The sequence below is a fragment of the Salminus brasiliensis genome, chromosome 1 (genome assembly GCF_030463535.1).
Source record: "Salminus brasiliensis chromosome 1, fSalBra1.hap2, whole genome shotgun sequence".
NCBI lineage: Eukaryota > Metazoa > Chordata > Actinopteri > Characiformes > Bryconidae > Salminus > Salminus brasiliensis.
The window spans coordinates 75,109,828-75,132,344 of NC_132878.1; the positions used below are offsets into that span (position 1 = coordinate 75,109,828).

At 39.4% G+C, this 22,517-nt stretch overlaps 2 protein-coding genes across 2 annotated transcripts; both read left to right on the forward strand.

The window, feature by feature from the left end:
* The first annotated feature begins 1,280 nt into the window (after positions 1 to 1,280).
* spag6 (sperm associated antigen 6) lies at positions 1,281 to 8,281 on the forward strand. Its single transcript, XM_072657565.1, has 11 exons — positions 1,281 to 1,370; positions 1,799 to 1,894; positions 2,092 to 2,258; positions 2,973 to 3,156; positions 3,914 to 4,119; positions 4,884 to 5,057; positions 5,615 to 5,767; positions 6,201 to 6,392; positions 7,103 to 7,219; positions 7,794 to 7,939; positions 8,059 to 8,281. Exons 1-11 carry the CDS (start codon positions 1,346 to 1,348, stop codon positions 8,120 to 8,122), a joined length of 1,524 nt encoding a protein of 507 aa, XP_072513666.1. The 5' UTR covers positions 1,281 to 1,345; the 3' UTR covers positions 8,123 to 8,281.
* A 1,576-nt stretch (positions 8,282 to 9,857) lies between these two features.
* gars1 (glycyl-tRNA synthetase 1) lies at positions 9,858 to 19,334 on the forward strand. Its single transcript, XM_072657576.1, has 17 exons — positions 9,858 to 10,120; positions 10,676 to 10,777; positions 12,976 to 13,078; positions 13,307 to 13,448; positions 13,781 to 13,869; positions 14,432 to 14,508; positions 15,035 to 15,180; positions 15,275 to 15,424; positions 15,563 to 15,725; positions 16,387 to 16,551; positions 16,626 to 16,732; positions 16,880 to 17,026; positions 17,170 to 17,255; positions 17,587 to 17,696; positions 17,801 to 17,894; positions 18,010 to 18,200; positions 18,837 to 19,334. Exons 1-17 carry the CDS (start codon positions 9,881 to 9,883, stop codon positions 18,960 to 18,962), a joined length of 2,238 nt encoding a protein of 745 aa, XP_072513677.1. The 5' UTR covers positions 9,858 to 9,880; the 3' UTR covers positions 18,963 to 19,334.
* The last annotated feature ends 3,183 nt before the right edge of the window (positions 19,335 to 22,517 follow it).

The window sequence follows — 22,517 nt, forward strand, 5'->3', positions numbered from 1 at the left end:
ATGACAATATGAAATTACAAACAGGCATGCAAAAATCAAGGTGCACCCACTTTTAATTCTATGGTTTTATGTGTCAGGGCATAACAAATCTGGTCCTTAGAAGCTCTTAGAATTGGTAAATAACAAATACAAAAAAGACCCAAGACCCAAGATCTCAGACTGTACAGGCCTTGGTTAGTGTGTTAAATTTTGAAAAAGACTAAACACTTATTGCTTGTTTGAAAGGGTTGCCAAGAGAAAGCCTTTTCTTTCTAAAAAGAAGTTTTGAAATGTGCATCTGAACAAACCACAAGACTTATGAAGCAATGTTCATCAGACAGACAAAACATGAAAGTAAAGATGTTGGTCTATACTGCACAGCATCATGTTTGGTGACAACCAAACACAGCATATCATTACAAATACCTCATTCCAACTGTTAAGCATGGTGGTGGTGGAGCGATGTTTTGGGCTTGTTTTGCAGCCACAGGATCTGGGCTCAAATGTGAGGCCATCTTTCCCACAGCCAAAGCTTGGCTGAAATTGTGCCATGTAACAGGACAGTGATCCCAGGCACATAAGCAAATCTGCAGCAGAATGGTAAAAAAGACAAGATTTAAGAATTGGAAAAGCCTAGTACAGACCGTAACCTAACTGAAATGCTATGGCAGGACCTTAAGAGAGCAGTGTCCACAATGCCTACAAACCTCCAAAAAAACAAGGAGAAGTCCAAAATTCCTCCAGAAAATAGTGATAATCATACAGAAACCTAATTCTTTAAGTTATTGCTGCTGAAGGTGGTTCTACAAGATATTAATGATTAATTAATGAAATATACTTATAGTTCTTCACAATTTTTAAAATTTTGGCTTTATTTTCTGCTGAGGACCAGCTTTTTTATGTCTTGATAAATAAAACAATTTAATTGTTTCATGTAAGAGTTTTTTTTAGACATTCTCTATATGCATATTTATTTTTCTTTACATTATCATTCAGTATTGTATGGAAAGTTCCTTATGCATTTAGGAAAGTCACGTTTATTTGTAGCTATTTTTTTCCACCCTTTTGTTTCAATTCTATTCATTCAAGTTTTATTTTATCAAGTTGACTTTTATTTTCATACTTTCTCGATTTTATTTAGTTTGTCCTACACTTTAGTAAAATTGTTGTTTTTAATTGGTTAAAAATTAAATGAACTTTTATTGATTAGAAAAGTTCAAAACAAAAACAAAACACCTGAACTGTCTCACTTCCGGTTGGTTACCATGCCGACAGTGGACCGCCTTCTCCAAACAGAGGCAGAAGACGAGAGAGGGCGAGTGGAAGTCTGCGTTTCTGACTCGCGTCTCGATTTTTACAAGAAATTATGAGTCAGCGACAAGTTTTACAAGGTAAGGAGAGTGTCTTAATGGTAATGCCGACAACAACAGCTCTGACTTTACAGCTGGATTTGGAAATTTTAATGAATAACTGATGCACATAGCTAGCTTGCACTAGTTAACACTAGCTAGCTAATTAACTTACCTGTCGTTTACAGAGGCTAAAACATTGATAGTTCATATGCTGGACTTTGTTATTATTTGTTTTCTGTATGTTAAATTGTAGCTAGCTAGTTAGTGAACAAATTAAAATAGACATTGGCATGTCATGGGGTATTAGTTAGTCCCTTGGGGGGCTAGCTATATATCAGGTCATCCATCTTTTAAGAATTCTCATTTTAAGACATGGTGTGCCAACACTTAGAAAGAGGGGTGGGCCAGGGCTGTGGCATCCCCCAGTCATATACTCTTTTACATATAATTTTTTTTTCCTGATCCAGTGTTTGAGCAGTACCAAAAAGCTCGGACACAGTTTGTGCAAACAGTTGCAGAACTCGCCACAAGACCGCAGAATATCGAAACTCTCCAAAATGCAGGTGAGTGGTCAGATACAGAATCAGATTACAAAGGCATGCCTAACTTATAAATCCACTCTCCCAAGTACAATAGCAGTACAGTCTCTAAAGACAACTGTCTTCTTATCAGGACCAGCTGCCTTGTGCTTCTCTTGTACTGAAAGAAATGGACTGAGCCTTCTGTACTCTTACATACGTTCTCTCTGTGCCTGGCTAAGGGGTAATGTCCCTCCTGAGGCCTCTCCTGTTGGACGCAGTCCCGACCATCCAGCAAACAGCAGCACTGGCTCTCGGAAGGCTTGCCAACTATAATGACGACCTGGCCGAGGCGATTGTAAAGGCAGACATCCTTCCCCAGCTTGTCTATTCATTGGCTGAGCAGAATGTATGACTTTTAGCTTTTACTCAATCACATAGGCTTGTTGCACGATGAAAGAGTAGGAAGAGTAGCACCAAGTCAGACACTCAACAGTTTTGTAGTTTTACCAAAATTTTGCCAAAAGTATCCAGACGTTACTTCTAATTAGTAGTTTGCTCACCCGTTGCTGGCTCAGGCGTTCAGTTTTGCATACATAAACAGCTTGTCTAATATCCATAGAAAAGCGTTGCTGAAGCCTGTGAAGGTCACTGTGCATTGCACCCAGTGCCCAAAGCATCAGCTAAAGTGGAATAAAGCCACCCAGCACTGGGAGGTATAGCAGAGCTGCATCCAATACCTTTAGTATTAAACAACATCTGTACATGATGCCCTTGTGTAATGCAATGCAATCAGATCCCCACAGCAATGTTTCAGCATCTACTGTAAAGCCTTCCCCAGAAGAGTAGAGGCTGTTACTGCATCCAAGGGGAACAAGCTAACAATTATTACCCTTGATTTCAGAAGAAGCATTAATGACCAGGTGTCCACAAACCTTTGGCTGTATAATGCAGTTTAGTTGAGGAGTAAGAAAGGAAGGCCTCTTCAGAGCAATGTTTAAAAGGGCATACAGCGTTTATAGTGAATTAAGACTAAATGGTTCATTATTTTAAAATGGTTCTGCAGTGAGTGCTTGTGCTCTTGTGTTCCTCTGTAAATCTGACATTATTGTTTGCCCTGCAGCGCTTCTATAAGAAGGCAGCAGCGTTTGTCCTTCGGGCGGTTGCTAAGCACTCGGCAGAGCTGGCCCAGGCGGTGGTGGACTGCGGAGCTCTTGATGCTCTTGTCATTTCCCTGGAGGAGTTTGATCCTGGAGTGAAAGAGGCTGCTGCATGGGCACTGGGCTACATCGCCCGACACAATGGACGTAAGACCTTAAAGTTGTTCTGAAAAGACCCATATTACAGACACTTAAATTGTCATCACATTTTAAGCGAAAACAGGTTGATGTATTATGTGAAGACTGTTCAAATTCCAAAACGCACCATTTGCTACCCGGTCCATACCTTCCATATATGGACAAGAACCTGTAAAGATAGGTGTGAGTACCCGTTTTCTACTTGTTCTTGTAATGTTACAAAAACGTCTTGCATGAAGCAAAGGGGTTTGTTAACCCCCACTAGCCCACTGGCATTAAGCATGGTGCCTAATCTCCTATTCTATTGAAAATAGACTATACAGGGACGTGACAAGCTGTATTTGCATATCTGAGTCAGCAATGGGTGCAACTTGTTGAGTAGTTGAATGTATTCATTAGAAGGGGTGTCCACAAACATGTCTTCTGAAGGATTCTGAGATTAGAAAGTGGTCCTGTAGAAATGAATTATGACTGTTCTGGATTGAAAAACACACAAATCTAATAGTGGATGTATTAAATGTACATTACTTTAAGCATTAGTTGTTATTTTTCTGTATTTCTGATGTACAGTAAAGTATGCAGTTGATTGCATAGTTACATAATTAATTACATTTACATTCATTTTACATTCTATATTAACAAATAATGCTCACAGTCAAATGAATTAATTAATCTGTAGGGTTCAGTTACCTTTATATACCCAGTTATTTCTCAGACTGTGAAGACTGACTACTTCAACATGATTTTATCAACAATTGAATTGCAGAACTGGCTCAGGCTGTGGTGGATGCTGGGACGGTTCCTCTGCTGGTGCTGTGTATCCAGGAGCCTGAGATTGCCTTGAAGAGGATTGCTGCTTCTACTTTGAGTGACATTGCCAAACACTCCCCTGAACTGGCTCAAACAGTGGTAGACACAGGAGCCATTGCTCACCTGGCACAGATGACCCTTAACCCAGACGCCAAACTGAAGGTCAGAGCATAAGCTTTCAGTAGCCTTTAATAGGAATACTAGGCCCACACAAACCCAAATATAACCCTTGGAGATCTAGAGTTATTGTAGTTGCTATTGGCACTGTCACGCAAAAACCTTGCAAACATTGGAAAGATTTTTGTTTCACCAATCTAGATGGTGTTTTTTACATTGTGTGAAATCAGAAGAAATTCTCCAAATGATTTGGAATAAAATCTTTGTACATTTACTTAATGTTTTCTCTTCATCTGTAAAGCATCTGTAAAGATTCTGGAAATGCAAGGTATTTGTGTGACAGTGACAATATGTTATTACGTAATTGCATTATTAAGTTCGTAGTTAAATTATGTTTATATTTACGTTTACGTTTCAGTCGGCACTTGTTTTTCAATGTAAAAAAACGACAACAAAACACTGTACAAGGTAGTTCTTCTTTTCAAAATAAGATCACACTGTAAAACGGGTATTTAACCAGGCAGGCCATTAAGAACAAATTCTTATTTACAGTGGTGGCCTGGCAAGTGCCAAAACAGTGCGTTTTTTAACCCAGTTAAATTATGTAAATAATATATTACTGTAAATAATAATTACAGTAATAATTGAACATTTATTTTCACAAATCTGGTGCTGATTGAGAGTTTAGAATCTGCACAATTTTCTCTGCTTGTTTGAATGTAATAAAAATAGCAAAACTTTTAAAGACAATGTAAGAAGAGCCATTTCAAGGCATGTACTATATGCCACTGAGGGGCCCTACTTTACAGAGGCAAGTGTTCTCAGCGCTTGGACAAATCTCAAAGCACTCAGTGGACCTGGCGGAGATGGTGGTGGAGGCTGAGATTTTCCCAGCTGTGCTCTCCAGTCTGAAGGACCCAGATGAGTATGTGAAGAAGAACGTCACTACAATGATGCGGGAGATCACAAAACACACTCCTGAGGTACCTGCCGCTCACAGAATATACCCACTAAGTCACTTCAAACTGCAGAAATAGGCCTTTAAGGCCTTGCACCATATCTGAACAACTTTTTTTTTAAGTCACATGATTACTTTCATATTTATGATTACTTTTATTTTTAAGTCACCTGATTACAGTTGTTCTCATTTCTGTAGTTTTGTGTTTTAGTTAGGTCAACAATACGGTTTCTGACTATGGAGGACTGTGGCGTTCTGAGGATTCAAGCTTATGACCTGCTCATGATCAGGGAGTTAGACAATTGCTCTATTCTAGTGCATTTTTGTGTCCAAGAAAGAATGAAAATAAGGTGGTGGAGAGTGACTCAGAATAGTGGGTTTATAGATGATGTAATTTGCTGCTCTAAAGTGGCAGAACTGTCTAAATGTCTGCCCGCCAAGCCACAAGAGATCTTAAGTTTGAATCCCAGTACTGCCTTGTTGCATCATGGTCATGAATCCCTCATTTTCGATACATTAAAAACATTTTGACAAACATTTGACATTTTGACCAGGTGGCAAAACTTTTGCACTTTTCTTTAGCTGTCCCAAATGATTGTGAACGCTGGGGGTGTAGCAGCTGTGATTGACTACCTCGGAGAGTCCAGGGGGAATGTGCGCCTGCCTGGGATTATGATGCTGGGCTACGTAGCTGCGCACTCTGAGAACCTCGCCATGGCTGTCATTGTATCTAAGGTGTGTTACTGCATCTGAGTATGAGCAGTTTTATAAGAAATTGATAGCTGCTATTGAAATATCTTCAGGGTAGGTTTTTAAAATAATAGTTTTAATTAGATATTAACTTTGGAAACATCAGAATCAGAATATTGGATTGCATAACTACAATTGAACACATCCAAAAGTAGAATTTCACTTCCTCTAGTGCTTACATGTTTAAAATAAACATTAGTTAAATGCTGGTTTCTGGTTAATGCTTAATTTAGCCTCGCTACCAACCCTAACTATATCATTTTGTCCTTTTAATATCAATAGAATTTACCTTATACGTACTTTTCACATCTCCCAGGAGATGCTGTACAATAAGATAACAGTAGATTCTAGTGTTTTTTCTTGTGTATTTTAGTGTTGGTGTAGCTGGTGCTTTTCAGTTCTTAAATCTCTCCTCTAGGGGGTGCCACAGTTGGCTATTTGCCTGGCAGAGGAATCAGAAGACCACATCAAGGCAGCCACAGCGTGGGCGTTCGGGCAGATCGGACGACACACCCCTGAGCATGCACGAGCTGTGGCAGCGGCAAACGTGCTGCCCAAACTCCTTAATCTTTACCTAGACACACAGAGTTCTGAGGACCTGCAAGTGAAGGTGAGTACATTCACCAAGACCGAAATGAATTCCTTCATGTAACTTGGTGGAAGTGTTGGTAATTGTAGAGGTGGGCGATAGGAAGACATTTTTCTTATCATGATAAATGTAGGTATCGTAATAAACAAAATGCTTCTCTGAGCTTATTGTGGACTTAAAGTACTTAAAGAACACTGACCACTGTTTCATTGCAAAGAGCAAAATTAGCCCTGCCTAACTGGACATAGTACTGGATTCTGAATAAACATTACTGTAGATATGCATTCAGGCATAATACTTTAAAAACATACACTATATGTCCAAATGTGCTCCGTCCAATATTTTTGGGATGGGTTGGGAAGTTGGGGATGAGGTGGGGTGATGATCATTCAACCTCACTAACACGGTCAGAGCTCCAAAACCTAGTGGAAAGCCCTGGACAGTAGAGACTGTTACTCCAACAAACAAAACAAACCAAACAAAAACACCAAAAAAAACACAAAATGAGCATGTGTCCAAATACTTTTGATTTTATTATAAACTATTTTTGCAGTATTTTATAATTTTGCACCCATGAACCATTCTTAAACCACTGTAACGCACAGGCTCCCGTGGCTTATTGCTTATTACAGACCTGTCTGTTAATAACATGCTGACAAGCTGCTGTATACCAGCTACAGAACAGTGCAACATTAGCTGTGATCTCTGCTCTGCTTACGCCAACAATGCAGGCAAAGAAGGCCCTGAAAAGTGTCCTTCAGAAGTGCACTTACCTTCCCGCACTGGAGCCTCTACTGTATGAAGCTCCCAGCAACATCCTCAAACATGTCATCTGCCAGTTCAGCAAGGTGGGTGCCTGGGATACCATATGCTTATGTTGCTTATGTTATTATCGCCACATGTACAGGTATGTCATACAATCTGCCAAAATGACTTTTGTTCATATTTAGATAAACATTTCTAACGTGTCAGTTTAAATACAAAGTGAACCAGAACTAAACTGAAATTGATCATTTTCCAATTTGGTCCAGAACCGAAATACACCAAAGCATAAACACACACTAAGTCAGTTGATGTTTCATGTTGGTAAAAAATGTATAGAAGAACATTAGCTAATGCTAACAGTAGGTAGATACACTGATATCTGTAGTAGGTTACTGCAATAATCCTTGCAATTAAGAAATCTTTGGTCCATTATTGCGACCAGCTACCAGTAAGACCTTAGCAGCCTTGCTGAAGCAGCTAATGTTGTTTTTTTTATTGAATGTTGCTTTTTACCAATATTTTGTGTTAACAGTTGAGACCATAATGCTAACAAAGGAAATTGGGATATATTTTGTCCACAGAAAAGATGTCCAAACTTTTCATGGGCAGTGTATTGTTTCAGTTATCTGATGAGTCACCTGTCCTGTTGTCCTTAAGGTTCTTCCTCACGACAGTAAGGCACGCCGTTTGTTTGTAACCAGTGGAGGCCTAAAGAAAGTGCAGGAGATCAAAGCAGAGCCTGGCTCCATTCTGCAGGAGCACATCAACGCCATCAACAACTGCTACCCTGAGGAGATAGTCAGGTTTATACACATAAACACCTGTAACGTTACAGTAGTTCAGATCTATAACCAAAGTGAGGTTGTGTTCGAGTGTTTCTGATTATTGTGATAGATTGGTTGAATCTGTGTTTCTTTAACAGGTACTACTCTCCTGGATACTCAGAAGCCCTGCTGGAGAGGGTAGAGAACTATCAGCCAGCTTAAGATGAACTGAGAAAGCTCTACAAAAGTTTATTAAAGTTTGGCATCTACTGTGATATGAAACATTTATGGAACACTGTGTTTAATTTACACTGTTTTAGTGAACCTGTGTGTTTTATTGTATGTAGTATATATTTTGTAGTAAAATGATATCTGTATCGACTCACTGATTATTTTTACATTGTTTGAAAGTGGTGAAAATTCCCCCCCAAAAAAGAGGCATAGGGATATATTTAATCAAGAAATAAACTGGACTGGACACATGACATGATTATGTACAGGTTTATATATTATTCAAACTGGGTCTATTTGTTACTTATATATTATTATATACTATAATAGTACCATCATGGATGATACCTCCTTGTTCGTTTCATATGTTGAACTAACAGGTCCCAATAATAATGCACCTGCGCGATCTGACTGAGCACACTCGGTACGCTCCCTGCTGTCTGATTAGTAATTAGAAGTTCAGCCCAAACACCCTCATGTTTCCGCTTGAGATCTATTAATACCTAGTAAAAATGCGTTTGGTGCGTTGTGATGTGACTGCTGTGATAATCGGGTACTGTAATCCACAGCGGGAATGCAATATATAGTACATGCATATAATGTATGTTGCATATGGAAAGACATACGGAAAAAATAATAGGACGTGGTGAAACCTATGGTTTATTTCTAAGTTAAAATAGAGTAATTTTATTACATTATTTCCCTTAATTCGTTTTAAAATGCCGGGATTTATGCTGATCTGTGAGCGCCAGTCACGCAGCAAACTGAAACGCGCTTGTGTCGAATCTGCAGACACCGAACCTAAAGACACGGCACGTTCCAATAAGTGCACTAGCTAGTGTTCCAACTAGAACGCTTGTCTTGCACTTATCACGTGTAATTGTGTTTATATAGACCTTTTTAAGACCAATAACCGTATATATGAGATATATAAGAGGGTTTGAGTTAAAGTTTAAGTTAAAAGGTTAAGTAATTAATCGTTGGCCTGCATATATAAAAGTGTTTATTTAAGTTATCTATATTTTGATTAAATAAAATGAAACGATAAAAGTATAGAGGTATTAGGTACGTTTTAGTATAGAGAATCAGTATAAGAAGAGAGGTTTCCACAAAGCAATTACGCATGTAAATGAGAATAACTGGAACTGCGGAAATGGTGGATTCAGTTCCTTAAAAACACTTGAGTAGAAATGTTACTCAAATTACTAAAGAAATATTACTAATATCACTAAAATACTTCATTTGAAAATACACAGGTACAGGATAAATGTATAGCTACCACCAAACATGACTAGCGAAGTATCAATGTATCAAGTTTCAATAACGTTCTTCATAAATATACTTGACCAGAACACAATTATAATAATTGTATTATAATATTATAATAATTATAATAATTCATTATTCATAATCCATCTTAACATTGAACATAAAATTAAACCAATTAAAAAGATTCTGACATATACTGATATATATATATATATATATATATATATATATATATATATATATATATATATATATATATATATATATATATACACACATATATATCAGTATATATATATATATATAATATATATTATATAAAATGAGCTAAAAGAGGAGCACGTCTGTTCACTAGCTCGCGCATATTGGGATGCGGTCTCCACGTTTACAGAGTGTCGAAAGTGTGAGCGCGCGCCGGGCTGGCCGGCATGTTTACTCATATCGCCCGATTTCATCATGCTCTGACTGCGCGCTGCTCTCATGCTGCTGCTGCTGCTGCGGAGAGCGACATCAGCCCTGCGGACCTCAACACAGCCTTCAGCCCGCAGAGCCGGCCCGCAGACCCCCCGTACACTTCCATTTGTTTCTCCGCTCTCCCTCTCCGCCTGCCTGAGCAAGAGACACAAGAAAAGCCTGTGGTTGGAGCTTTCTGAAGGTCAAAACATGGACGGAAACGTCGAGGAGATACTCGCTCCCCTGAGGCAAGCTGTGAAAGAACAGGTAACGTCGAAGCTACTTAATAAGCTATGAAATATTCACAGCAGGCGGTGTAATAAAGCACTTTCCCTAAAAATGTATCCCTCAGAAATGCCCTTCGTGTGTGGTTTGGTCTTTTAGAGCTGGCAAAATGTGAATGAATGGAGCTAGCTAGTGTTTTTGCTTTAGCTAGCCACGCTAATCTGCCCAGTGTTTAATGATATCCTGCCTATGTCAGCAAAGATGACCTTCGTTAGTGTTTACCAGGGCCAGAACCGGCTCTGTGAAGGGTTCGGCTTATTGCAGTTTCGTGATTGTGCCTGAGTTCAACCTCTGCCTTGCAGTGCCACGTTTTGAGCTCATCTGGCTGCTACAGACAGACAGATGGAGGGAGGGAGGGAGGGGGAGAACAGGGCAGGGCTCTCTCTCTCTCTGTCTCTCTGAGCTTGAGTGAAAATGCAGTGTACTGTTATTTTGGGGAGGAAATAGATGGACTGTGAAGAGATGTGGGCCAGTGGTTGACTCATGTTTTCCCAGCTGCCTCAGTTTCATCTTAAATGTCCTCCTTCTTCTGCTCAGGGTGAGCTGGTCCGTAAAATGAAAGCAGAGAATGCCCCTGAGGTGGATGTGACCAAAGCTGTGGCAGAGCTCAAAGCTCGGAAGAGGACACTTGAGGCCAAGGTAAGGAATGATGATCAGGTCTGGCTTTCCCCAAAAACACGAGGGCACAATATGTGATTCTTAAATGTTAGCGCAGACGTCAGCTGAACTCTCCCTGCAGATGCTTCTGGGGAACTAGAGCAAGATACAGAGATGCCACTGATCAGATGATGGGTATCTGCATTGGCCTGATGTCAACAGGAATATTCATTAAAACGTTTCAAATAAAAATAGTATGAGTAGTATTTTTGAGATGCAAAACAGCTTCTCTCTTATGCTTAACATTCTCATATTGCGGAACCATGAGGAACCATTTTCAGCCTAGTGCACAGGAAACTGAAAACCTGAGAAGCTCAGCACAGCAAACCCTTAGCACATAGGAGGCATCACAGAACACAGCTGACAAATAAAAAAAAAAGTTCGCTTGGTATCACCTAACTAGCACTTTTTTTTTACAAGCTGGTGGGGATGATTATAATGTAATTTTATTTTTTGAATATTACAAAATATTCAAATATGAAGTTTAACTGAAATATCCAGCCCTGATCCCATTCTGTCACAAATCTAGCCTAAAGCTTCACTGAATGTTATGCAAGTAGGGTAGTAAGTGTTTAAGTAGTCTCAGCATAATTTTGTGGTATGAGAGTAAAATAAACATCTTTAATAGATAAAAATAATTTGGTGCAGACATTTGTCTTTAAAAAAAAATCAGCACAGGGTGAAAAATTATACAGAGCAAAAAAAACTATACATGCATCAATTAATTCTGGTAAATTATTATTATTATTATTATTATTATTATTGGACAAAACGGCCAGTTGCCAGGGCTTTCCTGTTAGTGATCATGACTGACTACAGCGGCTGGCTCCTCTATGCCAACATAAGAAATTTTTAATAGTTTGGATTGACCAACATGCAGTATAATGAATGGGCAAAGTCTAAAGATCTCTGTGCAGATCTGAGAAGGATGATGGTAGATTTACACAAGCCAGTAATGCCTATTGGAACCCTTTCTAAACAACTGTATTAAAGTTATTGGGAGGTGCATCCACTTTGCCATGATCTGGAAAAAGACCCAAACTATTACCCTAAAGACCCTGAGAGAAATTACCCTAAACTGAGAGGACATTTAATGGTCAGGTGCAACCCAAGAACCAACAAGGCGCAGGTGTACCATAAACTGGCCGCTACTGGAACAGCAGTGTCACCAGTGTCTTTATTCAAGCATGTTCTATGTCACCATAGGCTGACCTCTAGAAAGAAGCCCCTGCATATAAATTGACACATTCCAGTTCAGATAAGTTTGCAGTTAAACCACATGGACAAAGAAGAAGCTTTCTGGAGGAATGTTTTTTCAGAAGAAACAAAGATGTTTGGAGGAGACTTTCAAGCCCAAGAACGCTATCAACTGTTAAGCATGGTGGTGGTAGCACACTGGGGCTGTTTAGCTGTCAGTGGAACTGGTACATTACATAAATTGAATGAACTAATGAATGCGAACTACCTCATGACTTTTTTTTTTTAGCATAATCTTTAATCATCAGCCACCATCAGATGGCTGAAACTTGGACACAATTGAGTGTTCCGACAAAAGAGTGGTTGTGAAATGCCTAAAGCAGGCTAACTGTTCTTAAAAGTTGTTCCCCGGTTACTGTGCTAAAGTCACGTCCAGCAAATTTAATTGAACTACCGTTTCTGCCAGGAAGAGCGGTCGAACATCCAATCAGAATTCTGCAAATAGCCTGTTGATGGATACCGGTAAGACACTATTGGTATCCATCGACAGGCTTTTGGCAGGATTCTGATTGGATATTCGATCGCTCTTCCTGGCAGAAATAGTAGTTCAATTAAATTTAGCATAGTCAGTGATGTATAATAAATATGCGTGACCTCTGACTTTCAGCTGTAGCATTTGCTCAGTGGCTTGACCTGAAGTCTCTCCTTTTCAAGCTGCATCATCAGAAAGGGAGTTCTGAAGAAAATGGAGAGCGACTAATCCTCAGGCACTGTTCCTGTTTTATAACACAGACCGATTCACTTGCTCTATAGTTATGCACGTGCCATATTTGATCAGACCCATCTTGTAATGGTGAATGTTGTTGCATCACAGAGTAGGCATGTTAAGAACACAGGTAGTGATGGTGAAACCTTTCCAGAGTGTTGATTTTAACGTACAACAAAAGGAATGATTTACCAAACTTCTTTTCTCTCTGTTCCAGGAACTTTCCTTGCAGCCCAAAGATGACATAGTGGATAGAACTAAGATGGAGGATACTCTTAAGAGAAGGTTCTTTTACGACCAAGCATTTGCCATTTACGGGGGTATGTTTCTATTCACAACTTCTTTGCTATTGTGTTTTTTTTTTATTTTTTTTTTTTATGTTCACGGGATTGCTGGGTAGTCTGACTTATTAATGGTTGGCGTGCAGTGAGTACTGCTTTGACAATGTTAAAATGCTAAAATTAAGTCTAAACAGACTGTTGCATCTTGTTTTGTTTTGCTATGGATGGAATATATATATATTTTGTGGCTATGGTTTGATCTTTTAGGTGTCAGTGGCCTGTATGATTTTGGACCTGTTGGCTGTGCGCTGAAGAACAACATTCTGCAGGCATGGAGGCAGCATTTCATTCAGGAGGAGCAAATTCTGGAGATTGACTGCACCATGTTGACCCCTGAGCCGGTCCTCAAGTAATTGTTTAGCTAGTCGTCTTAATGTCATAATGCGTCATGTATAAGGCTGCACGATATTTTGTCACCTTACTGCTGGATGTCCGCTTTTGTGAGTGAGATCACAGAAGTGCAATATACCAATGAGCAATCTGACCAATCACTTTATGTTTTGTTGTTTGCTGTGAGAATTGTGACCTTGACCCAGTATTTTTCTTGCATTTTAGCATACACTGTTGCCCAGTAGGAGCCCGTTTCTCTGAATCATGGCTCACTGGCAGTGGCAGAATGATTGATTTCAGAATGCTGTTCCTTAAGAGAAATTAATTGAAATGCTCTTCTGTTTCATCAAGGACATCCGGGCATGTGGACAAGTTTGCAGACTACATGGTGAAAGATGTCAAGAATGGAGAGTGCTTTCGTGCTGACCATCTTCTGAAAGGTGTGTGTATTTTGTATTTGTCTTCACCATATGGATCACTGTAAAAGCTAGGACTGTGGGCCAATTCAACTTCGCTGTTTAAGTCCCCCACAATGATGCTGGCGTTGTTATGGTACTACTTTGTAAAGTTTGTCACATGAAGGGGGGAAAAATCCATGAAAAAAAGTAATGAACATCAATTTTTTTTATAGAAACTTTAATTTTGTCATGGTGTCCATTTTGATTTGATGTCTACTTTTTAAGACTCAAAATTGGCAATACCTGAATCAAAATAAAACCAGTTCTGGCTCAGAGTACTTGTTTTGAATACACAATCTCTTGGAATCAGTCTTTTAATGCATTGCCTGCTCTGTGGGCATAGTTCCATTACCTTTTTTGTTGTTCTGTTTATGTGAAGGTTTAAATGTTTAGTCAACAGTTGACTGGAGTCACGAGTGCTTTAAAATTTTAATTAAAATGCTCCCTTTTAACAACTGTGTATAGATCAGCACTACACTGCTGTTTATTAATTTCTAATTTGGTGATTTGACTATTTACAATTTGTACTTTTGTGCTGTCATAGCTCATCTTCAAAAGCTGATGAGTGACAAGAAATGTACTGCAGAAAAGAAGAGTGAAATGGATGCAGTCATCACTCAGGTATTTTTCACATCCTGCTTAATGCTGTGGTCAGTTCACTGTTAAAGTATCACAAGGGACAGACAAACAGATGAGTGACTACTAAAGGAAAAATTGGAGTAAATGAGTAGGGAAGTATATCGAGTAGACACCTGTGTTGCATGATTCAGTTAAGCAGTTAACATCCCAGCAAACAATGTGGCATGCATAGAAATGTTCAGTAGGACCATTTGACCCATCAGGTTTTTGCATCCAGATGGAATGAGGAAAAGCTCTAGGTGACTTTGAAAGGGGGTTTATTATTAGGGCACAGATGGAAAAAGCTTCTGACATAGACTGCTTAATGTTTCAGTACAAACCGTGACTAAGGTGACCTTTGCAGTGGAGTGCAAGGAAGGTGCGGCTATTTTCATTTGTTACCTGGGGTAACTGCGGGAAACAGGGTGCAATTGACTTGCCTTAGAGTTATGCACATGCCACAGTGGTTAATTGCCTTTGTTTGTGTAAGACTGAGTGATAAATTGCTCTTTGCTATTTGTCTCCACAGATGGACAACTATACTCAGCAGGAGCTGGCTGACCTGTTTGTGCAATACAACGTGAAGTCACCCACAACAGGAAATGACCTCACCCCACCCATCTCTTTCAACCTGATGTTCCAGACGTCCATTGGACCTGGGGGAAACATGCCAGGGTAAGTAGAGACAACTTCGCATAAAACAGAATTTGCAGTACATAAGCAAGAAGCTGAGAAAGTTCAGCTCTTTGTAATTGTTTACTTTCTGCAGCTATCTGAGGCCTGAAACTGCTCAGGGAATCTTCCTTAACTTCAAACGTCTGTTGGAGTTCAACCAGGGCAAGCTACCCTTCGCAGCTGCTCAAATCGGAAACTCCTTCAGAAATGAAATTTCGCCTCGCTCAGGCCTTATTCGTGTCAGGTGAGTGCGCTGGCATTTATTGGTAAATAAAAGTAATTCGTTGAATTAATTATTATTATTTTTTTTTTTAATGGCTCATTTATCTACAAAAAGGTCAATAATGTAATTAGATTTTTTTGTTTGTTTTTCCATTTTTAGAGAGTTTACAATGGCTGAAATTGAACACTTTGTTGATCCGAATGAAAAGGTCCATTACAAATTTTCCAATGTTGCTGATCTGGAGATCTTGCTGTACTCCTCCAAAGCGCAGACCAGCGGGCAGTCAGCCCAGATCATGAGGCTGGGGGATGCAGTGGAGCAGGTGAGAAATCTATAGAACTCTCTTACCTTGGGGTAGTTAAAAAAAAAAAATAGTCTGAAGGTGGTTTTTAAATGGATCAGATTTGGAATATTAGGATTGATTATTGTATTAAATAAATTAAGGATGCACTAATGTTTGGTCAAATGACAACAAATTAAGGCAAGGTATTTAGTTTACACAGTGTATACCATCTCCTATTCTTCACACATGCTTTCAAAAACGAGTAAAGTTTAGCTAGGTTTAGTAATCAGTAGTATGCCTTCGTCTTGGTATACTTCTGCCATAGTGTTGTCCCTGCTCTGGCACACCCAATTCACCTCAGGAAGGGCTTTAAATTATTCCCTTAATTGTACAAAGTGTGTTGGCAGCAGAGAGACCTCCTACACCAGATGGGTATACCACAAAACAGGATTTGAATGTACCACAAAGTTTATCCAGTTCAACAGGAAAAGATTTGAGGGTCAGTTCTATTAGGATTCTATTAGGAATCCCCCCCCAGGATTGAGGACCAATTCACACCATCCTATTGCTATACCAACAAACGTAAACCATTGTGGACAAAAACCTCCAACACAAGTGGCAATTTTAAAGGGCCAATGAAAGTCTTTCTGATGGGGTTGCTTTTGCAGGACATATGTAACAGTTTCTTTTATGTTTTTAGGGCATTATCAACAACTCTGTTCTGGGCTACTTCATCGGTAGGATCTACCTCTACCTGATCAAAGTTGGTGTGGGCAAGGACAAACTGCGCTTCCGGCAGCATATGGACAATGAGATGGCCCATTACGCCTGTGACTGTTGGGATGCTGAGACCAAAACCTCCTATGTATGTTTTTTGCAACTTTAAAATAATGCTGTTTTTCTAAGTGCTGTGGCTTATTTTGCCTTGTCTTTATGCAGGGCTGGATCGAGATTGTGGGGTGTGCTGACCGCTCTTGCTATGACCTTTTGTGCCATGCACGGGCTACCAGGGTCCCCTTGGTTGCTGAGAAACCTCTGAAGGAACCCATATCCTTAACTTCTGCATTGTTACTGTCATACATGTTTTAAACAGTAATTATCTATAGCATTATGTCTGTGCTAAATTAGTTTTATAGGAATACAGGGTGTTCTCTGGACACGTTGTTCATGTGTGCGCCCTTAACTGCTTTACACAAAGTTGTAAATGTTGTCCAGTTTGAGCCAAACAAAGGAGCCATTGGCAAGTCATACAAGAAAGAAGCGAAGTTGGTAATGGAGTTCCTTGCTGCTTGTGATGAGTGCTATATCACAGACCAAGAGAAGCTGCTTAATGAGAGCGGGTGAGCATCTGCTGTGCACTGCGTTGCATATATTGAGAAAAGTAAAGTAACTTGTCGTTTCAGTCATCAATGCTGAACAAAATGCACTTTACATGCCAAATTTTGTCCCCTGAGCTCACTGTATCTGTTTATAATCTCTGTAGTGAATTCACCATCGAAACTGATGGCAAAACCTTTAAACTCACAAAGGACATGGTGAGCATCAAGAGGTTCCAGAAGACCTTGCATGGTAAGATTATTATTATTTTTTTTTTGTAGGCTGCATGATTAACAAAAAGTAATCTTTATTTTTGTTAATAGTTACCTACGAACTTTAGCTGTTCCTGTTTTTTTAATTTATTAAATGAGTTCTAAAATTCTGCTGGGCCAATGAATCCTACATAAATTTGGTCAAAATAAATCAGATAATCATAAACAACGTTACAGAAAATGTGATTTTGACACATTGCAGAATCTTGCCAAAATAGCTGTTTTTTTGTTTGTTTTTGTTTTTTTTCTTTCTGAATCGATACAACAAAATGTTTGTTGTATTGTAATCCTCAACAATTCTTTCTCCTCAGTTGAAGAAGTTGTCCCCAACGTTATTGAGCCTTCCTTCGGTATAGGCAGAATCATGTACTCTATTTTTGAGCACACATTCCGCATCAGAGAGGGTGATGAACAAAGAACGGTAAATGTGATTCATTCTGTAATGATTTTAATTGTGTTTGTATGTGTTATGATGATTGCTGTGATTTGAGGCTAACATTCCCTTTTGCACATCACCTCTTGCAGTTTTTCAGTTTCCCAGCCACCGTAGCACCCTACAAATGTTCCGTCCTACCACTCAGCCAAAATCAGGAATTCATGCCATTTGTGCGGGAGCTATGTGAGTACTTTGTGGGTGTTTTTGTTTGTTTGTTTTTATCTGATGACTTTGTGTTTAGTTGTTTTGTTTTTGTCATTTATTTAAATACCTAATTGACTGCTGTTTTACTCCATAGCTGAATCCATGACCAAATATGGGGTGTCCCACAAGGTCGATGACTCCTCAGGGTCCATTGGGAGGCGCTACGCCAGAACTGATGAGATCGGTGTTGCCTTTGGCATCACTATCGATTTCGACACGGTCAACAAGACTCCCCACACGGCCACTCTCAGAGACCGAGACTCTATGAGGCAGATCAGGGCTGAGGTAACAAGTATTTTCCACCCATAGCATTCAGTGTTGAGACCTTTCAGTAAAGAACTGCTCAGTAAATAGACTAATGGAATATGCTATTTAAAACTAAATTCTACATGTATCTCTATTTTGAGAACATGTACAGGACCTTTTTCAGAGCCTTTACATTTAATACTTAGCCTGCAGTGCTTTTTTGAAGTCAGCTTGAAATCATTCATATCATAATATTTAAAAAACTGGAAATCTTGCACCTTCATCATATAGGTATAGGTGTCCAACAGTTTGCACACAACTTGATTCAGTCTGCTTGCTGTTGTGCTGACCAGCTATGAGTGACTAATGTTTTTGCTCCTCCTGGTCTAGTGACTTAAAGGTGAACAGTGCCACCTAGTGTGAACTAGGTGAAACATACAGGCGTCACGTCTCAAACAAAAACAGCTCAGACCATTTCCTACATTGCTCATACTTACTGAGTAGCAAGTCATCAATATATATACATTCAAGAAGGCAACCTTTAAGTCCTTCACTCTCTAGTTTGTCACACAGTCCTGTTTTTTTTCCTTGTTTACATTGAGGTCTTTTTCTAAGCGTATTCATATTTACCAGCAAATTCTGATTTCCTTGGCACTGTTTGGGTATGATTTACAGGTTCGCGAGTTGCCTGAAATTGTCCGAGACCTTGCCAATGGTGTGACCACATGGGCTGAAGTTGAGAGCAAATACCCCATCTTCGAAGGCCAGGAGACCAGCAAGAAGGACACTGTGGAAGAGTAAATTGGCCCTGGCTTCCTCCCTCCTGCATTTGGGGCAGCCATGGACATTTTTACACTTTGCACCCATAGGAACAATTTTATTGCATACAAACGATCAACGTGCACCAGACACTGTTTGTGATTGGCACAGTTACAGCCGTCTTATCAGGAAAAAAAATCTATCCGTAATCCTTATACTGCAAAGGAGGTTTATAGGTGTCTACTCCTGTCAGGGTCATGCTTCTTACTCGCATAAAGGGGACATGTTTTGAAAGGGATAACTGTAATTTGGTTACTATGTGTTGTGGAGAGGTTCTCACCATTCAAGAAGTTTGGTAACTATAGAATGCATCTTCGGTTCAATAAATCAAGCCAGCACTTTCTGGACCTGTAACAGTGTGAGTTGTCTGATCTGAATGGTGTGTTGAATTGGCAGATAAGCATGTGTGTATTATTCATTCTTAAATGCTGTATTCTAGCACACTGAAGTGTAGACGTGCATGTTGTCAGGGTGAAAAATACTTTAGTACAATTACTTGAGTATTATCTTGGGGAATTTGTACTTTATTCTAGTATTGTCTAAACTGAATATTAGTACTTTTTTGTACACACCCTTTCATTCCTTTGTCATTTGGAACTTCAGCCATCCTAATTTTCTTTTTGTGCCGATCAGTCAAGGTCCTAAACACTTAAAACAGATTATAAATGTTTAGATTATATATTTGAACAAAATGAAATTGGCCACAACTATGCTCATTGTCTTTGTATGAGGACTAGTACTTGAAGTAGTACCATATTACACACCACTGCATCATCCGCTACATAACAAAGAATACTTTTTCATTCATGTCAACATATTTTAGTTAAGTTTAATTGTATTGGTTGATTTAATTGATATTTTGAATAGAATTCAGCCCAATCTTGAGCATATAGTAGCATGCAAATGATCCGTCATCAGAAGGAGTAGAGGACGAACTGCAACAGGCATTAAGTTAAAGATGAAACGTTCCCTTTTCCATTTTTAATAATACTTTTTTTTTTTTTTTTTTTTTTTTTTTTTTTTTATATATATATTTGTACAAGGAGTGCCATTTAAAAGCTTGGGCAGCTCAAGATATTAGCTCTTAAAATGTTTACCAGGGTCTCAAACCCTAATGAGTGTGTTGAGTCTTTTCAAAAGCAATATGATGCAAATTTCAACCCTTTATAAATACTTAAACTCCTCAAATCAAACCGTGTCCCAACAGTCAACAGCTATGGGTTCCTATAAGCAGCTGCCCAGCTCAATAAAATTAAAATAATTGAAGCCCATCATAATTGACAGAGAGGGTTGTAAGAAGATAGCAAAGTATTTTCAGGTCTCTGTTTCCTTAGTTTGTAAAGTACGTTTTAAAATAGCATTTGATTGGAATGGTGGCAGCCAAGTTGAGGTCTGGAAGAAGACAACCTAACTGCTAGAAAGCCAAAGCCCCCTTTTAACTGTGAAAAGCCATTGAGCGGATTTAGCAGACTCTGCAGCAGTGGTGCAGTGTCTTACTGTGCAGTGACACCTGCCCAAATATGGAAAAGTCATCAGAAGAAAAACTCTCCTGTATCTTCACCAGAAAATGTAGTGTTGACACTTTTTAAACAATCCTAATGCATTTGAAGAGGTTAAAACAGAACTTTTTGAAGTTCACTGAGCAAAGGAATGTTTGGAGGAGAAAAAGGGTGCAGAATTTCATTTTCTCTCATTTTTAAGCACTGATGTGGAGCGATCAAACTGGGAATGTTTCCCTGGTAGAAGGAAGAGTAGATTCAATTACATGCCAGCATATTCTGGAAGCAAAGATCACACCACCTGTAAAAAAAAAAAAAAAAAAAAAAAACAGCAGGATAATGATCACCTCAAAATCCACAATGGACTACCTCAATAGACATAAGCTAAGGGTTTTAATATGGTAACCCATGGACATGGATAAAAACTGGATATACCTCAAAAGAGCAGTGCATATAAGACTGCCCAATCATCTTAAAACTGAAAACATTTTGCAAGGAAGAATGGGCCACCAATCTGGCAAAAAGCCATTATAAGCTGGGGTACTGGCCTAAGGGGGTGTTACTAAGCATTAACCATGCAGGGTGCCCAAAACTTTGCTTGCTAAAATATTAAGGAAATGCATCATCTTTAACGTTATGCCTCTTGGAAAATAGATTGTCCTCAACTAGATGAGCTATTCACAGTAACACAAAGTTTCACCAGGGGTTCAGTCCAGGCATACAGCGATCCAAGACATCAGTTCTACAGATAAAAAAAGAAAAACAGTGTTTTAATGTGTAATAGTGTAAAATGCTGATCAGTGTCTGCAATCCCAAAAGTGACCGTCTTTAAATACTGTGCTGTGTTTTTGTCCTCATTGGGGCCAATTCTATTCAGTTTCATTCAGTAAGATTACATATAAAGTGAAACCCAGAGCAGATACTGATACCCCACTTTCAGAGCAGAGAGGCTCTGTGCTTGTTTCTTTTCTCTGAGCTTGCTGACTCCTAAACAATGAACAAAGCCGTCATTCTCCGAGCAGCGCCTGTCTTCTTCAGCCTGACCAGAAACAACATCAAGGTAAGCAGTTTAAATCTGAGTTTGTTTTACTTTTAATCCCCTCAAACCTTTTAAACATTCATGTTCCAAATGTGGCTCTTCATCAAGTGTTTGCATTGGTTTTATTGGTTTTGTTTAAAGATCTTAAAGCATCGATGTTAAGAAACAAATATGATCCAAACAATGTTAGTAATAATAATAATAATAGTAATAATTCAATAATATCAAAAACATCAATATTTGGGCGACACTAATAATAGCCACCTTGGATCGAATCTGTATTTGAGCTCATGAATGTGTTGCTTAGCAGCCCTACAGGCTACTTCTCAGTAGTGCACATCAGATCATTCACACACTTGTCATGCTCGTGTCTTTGTACAGGATGGTGCTAACAGGCCTGTCCCAGCCGCGCTGCCCACTTCTGAAGCTCCGCCCCTTTCACCTTTAACTGTCCGCAACTGCCCAACTGGCAGTCTGGACGTTCCACAGCCTTCCCCACCAGCTCCGGATCAGAGATTTCTCAGCTGCACTTCTTAAACTGATCAATCCTTAAATACGGTATCGGGGTCTTCTCTCTGAGAGAGATCTGACTGACTTAGACACCCTTTCGGCTCTGCAGTGGCTTTACTGCGCTCAAGGTTAGTATAGCAGATGTTGCTGGGGTGACCACCTGACACCTGCTCGCAGTGCATGATGCCCTTATCTAACTGAATAATCACAGAAAAGCATCCATCTAACTGCACTTTTTCAATATTCCCCTACTTCCCCTGCATGCACCTACACCGTGTAGGTCCCGAATCCCACAACACTTAAAGATTAACTCATCCTCTGAATAATTGCTTGGCTCTGCAGCTTGTAAAGTAGTGAATTAAATAACAGAGGAACAGAAGAAAAATCACGTCGGAATGCTCTCGCGCGATGCTCAGAACACAATTGAGAGGAGAGAAATAGCCCGGGTTAAAAATAGCGAGGCCTGCTGCAGAGTGTAAATGCTGTAGC

Excerpts from the sequence above, each read along its gene's own strand:
- gars1 (XM_072657576.1), top strand. The coding sequence starts at position 9,881 with ATGCTGCTGCTGCTGCTGCGGAGAGCGACATCAGCCCTGCGGACCTCA. Across the intron at positions 17,256-17,586 it reads GTTCCAGAAGACCTTGCATG|TTGAAGAAGTTGTCCCCAAC; the intron begins GTAAGATTATTA and ends CTTTCTCCTCAG. Across the intron at positions 18,201-18,836 it reads TGAGGCAGATCAGGGCTGAG|GTTCGCGAGTTGCCTGAAAT; the intron begins GTAACAAGTATT and ends TATGATTTACAG.
- spag6 (XM_072657565.1), top strand. The coding sequence starts at position 1,346 with ATGAGTCAGCGACAAGTTTTACAAG. Across the intron at positions 3,157-3,913 it reads CATCGCCCGACACAATGGAC|AACTGGCTCAGGCTGTGGTG; the intron begins GTAAGACCTTAA and ends ATTGAATTGCAG. Across the intron at positions 6,393-7,102 it reads CTGAGGACCTGCAAGTGAAG|GCAAAGAAGGCCCTGAAAAG; the intron begins GTGAGTACATTC and ends CCAACAATGCAG.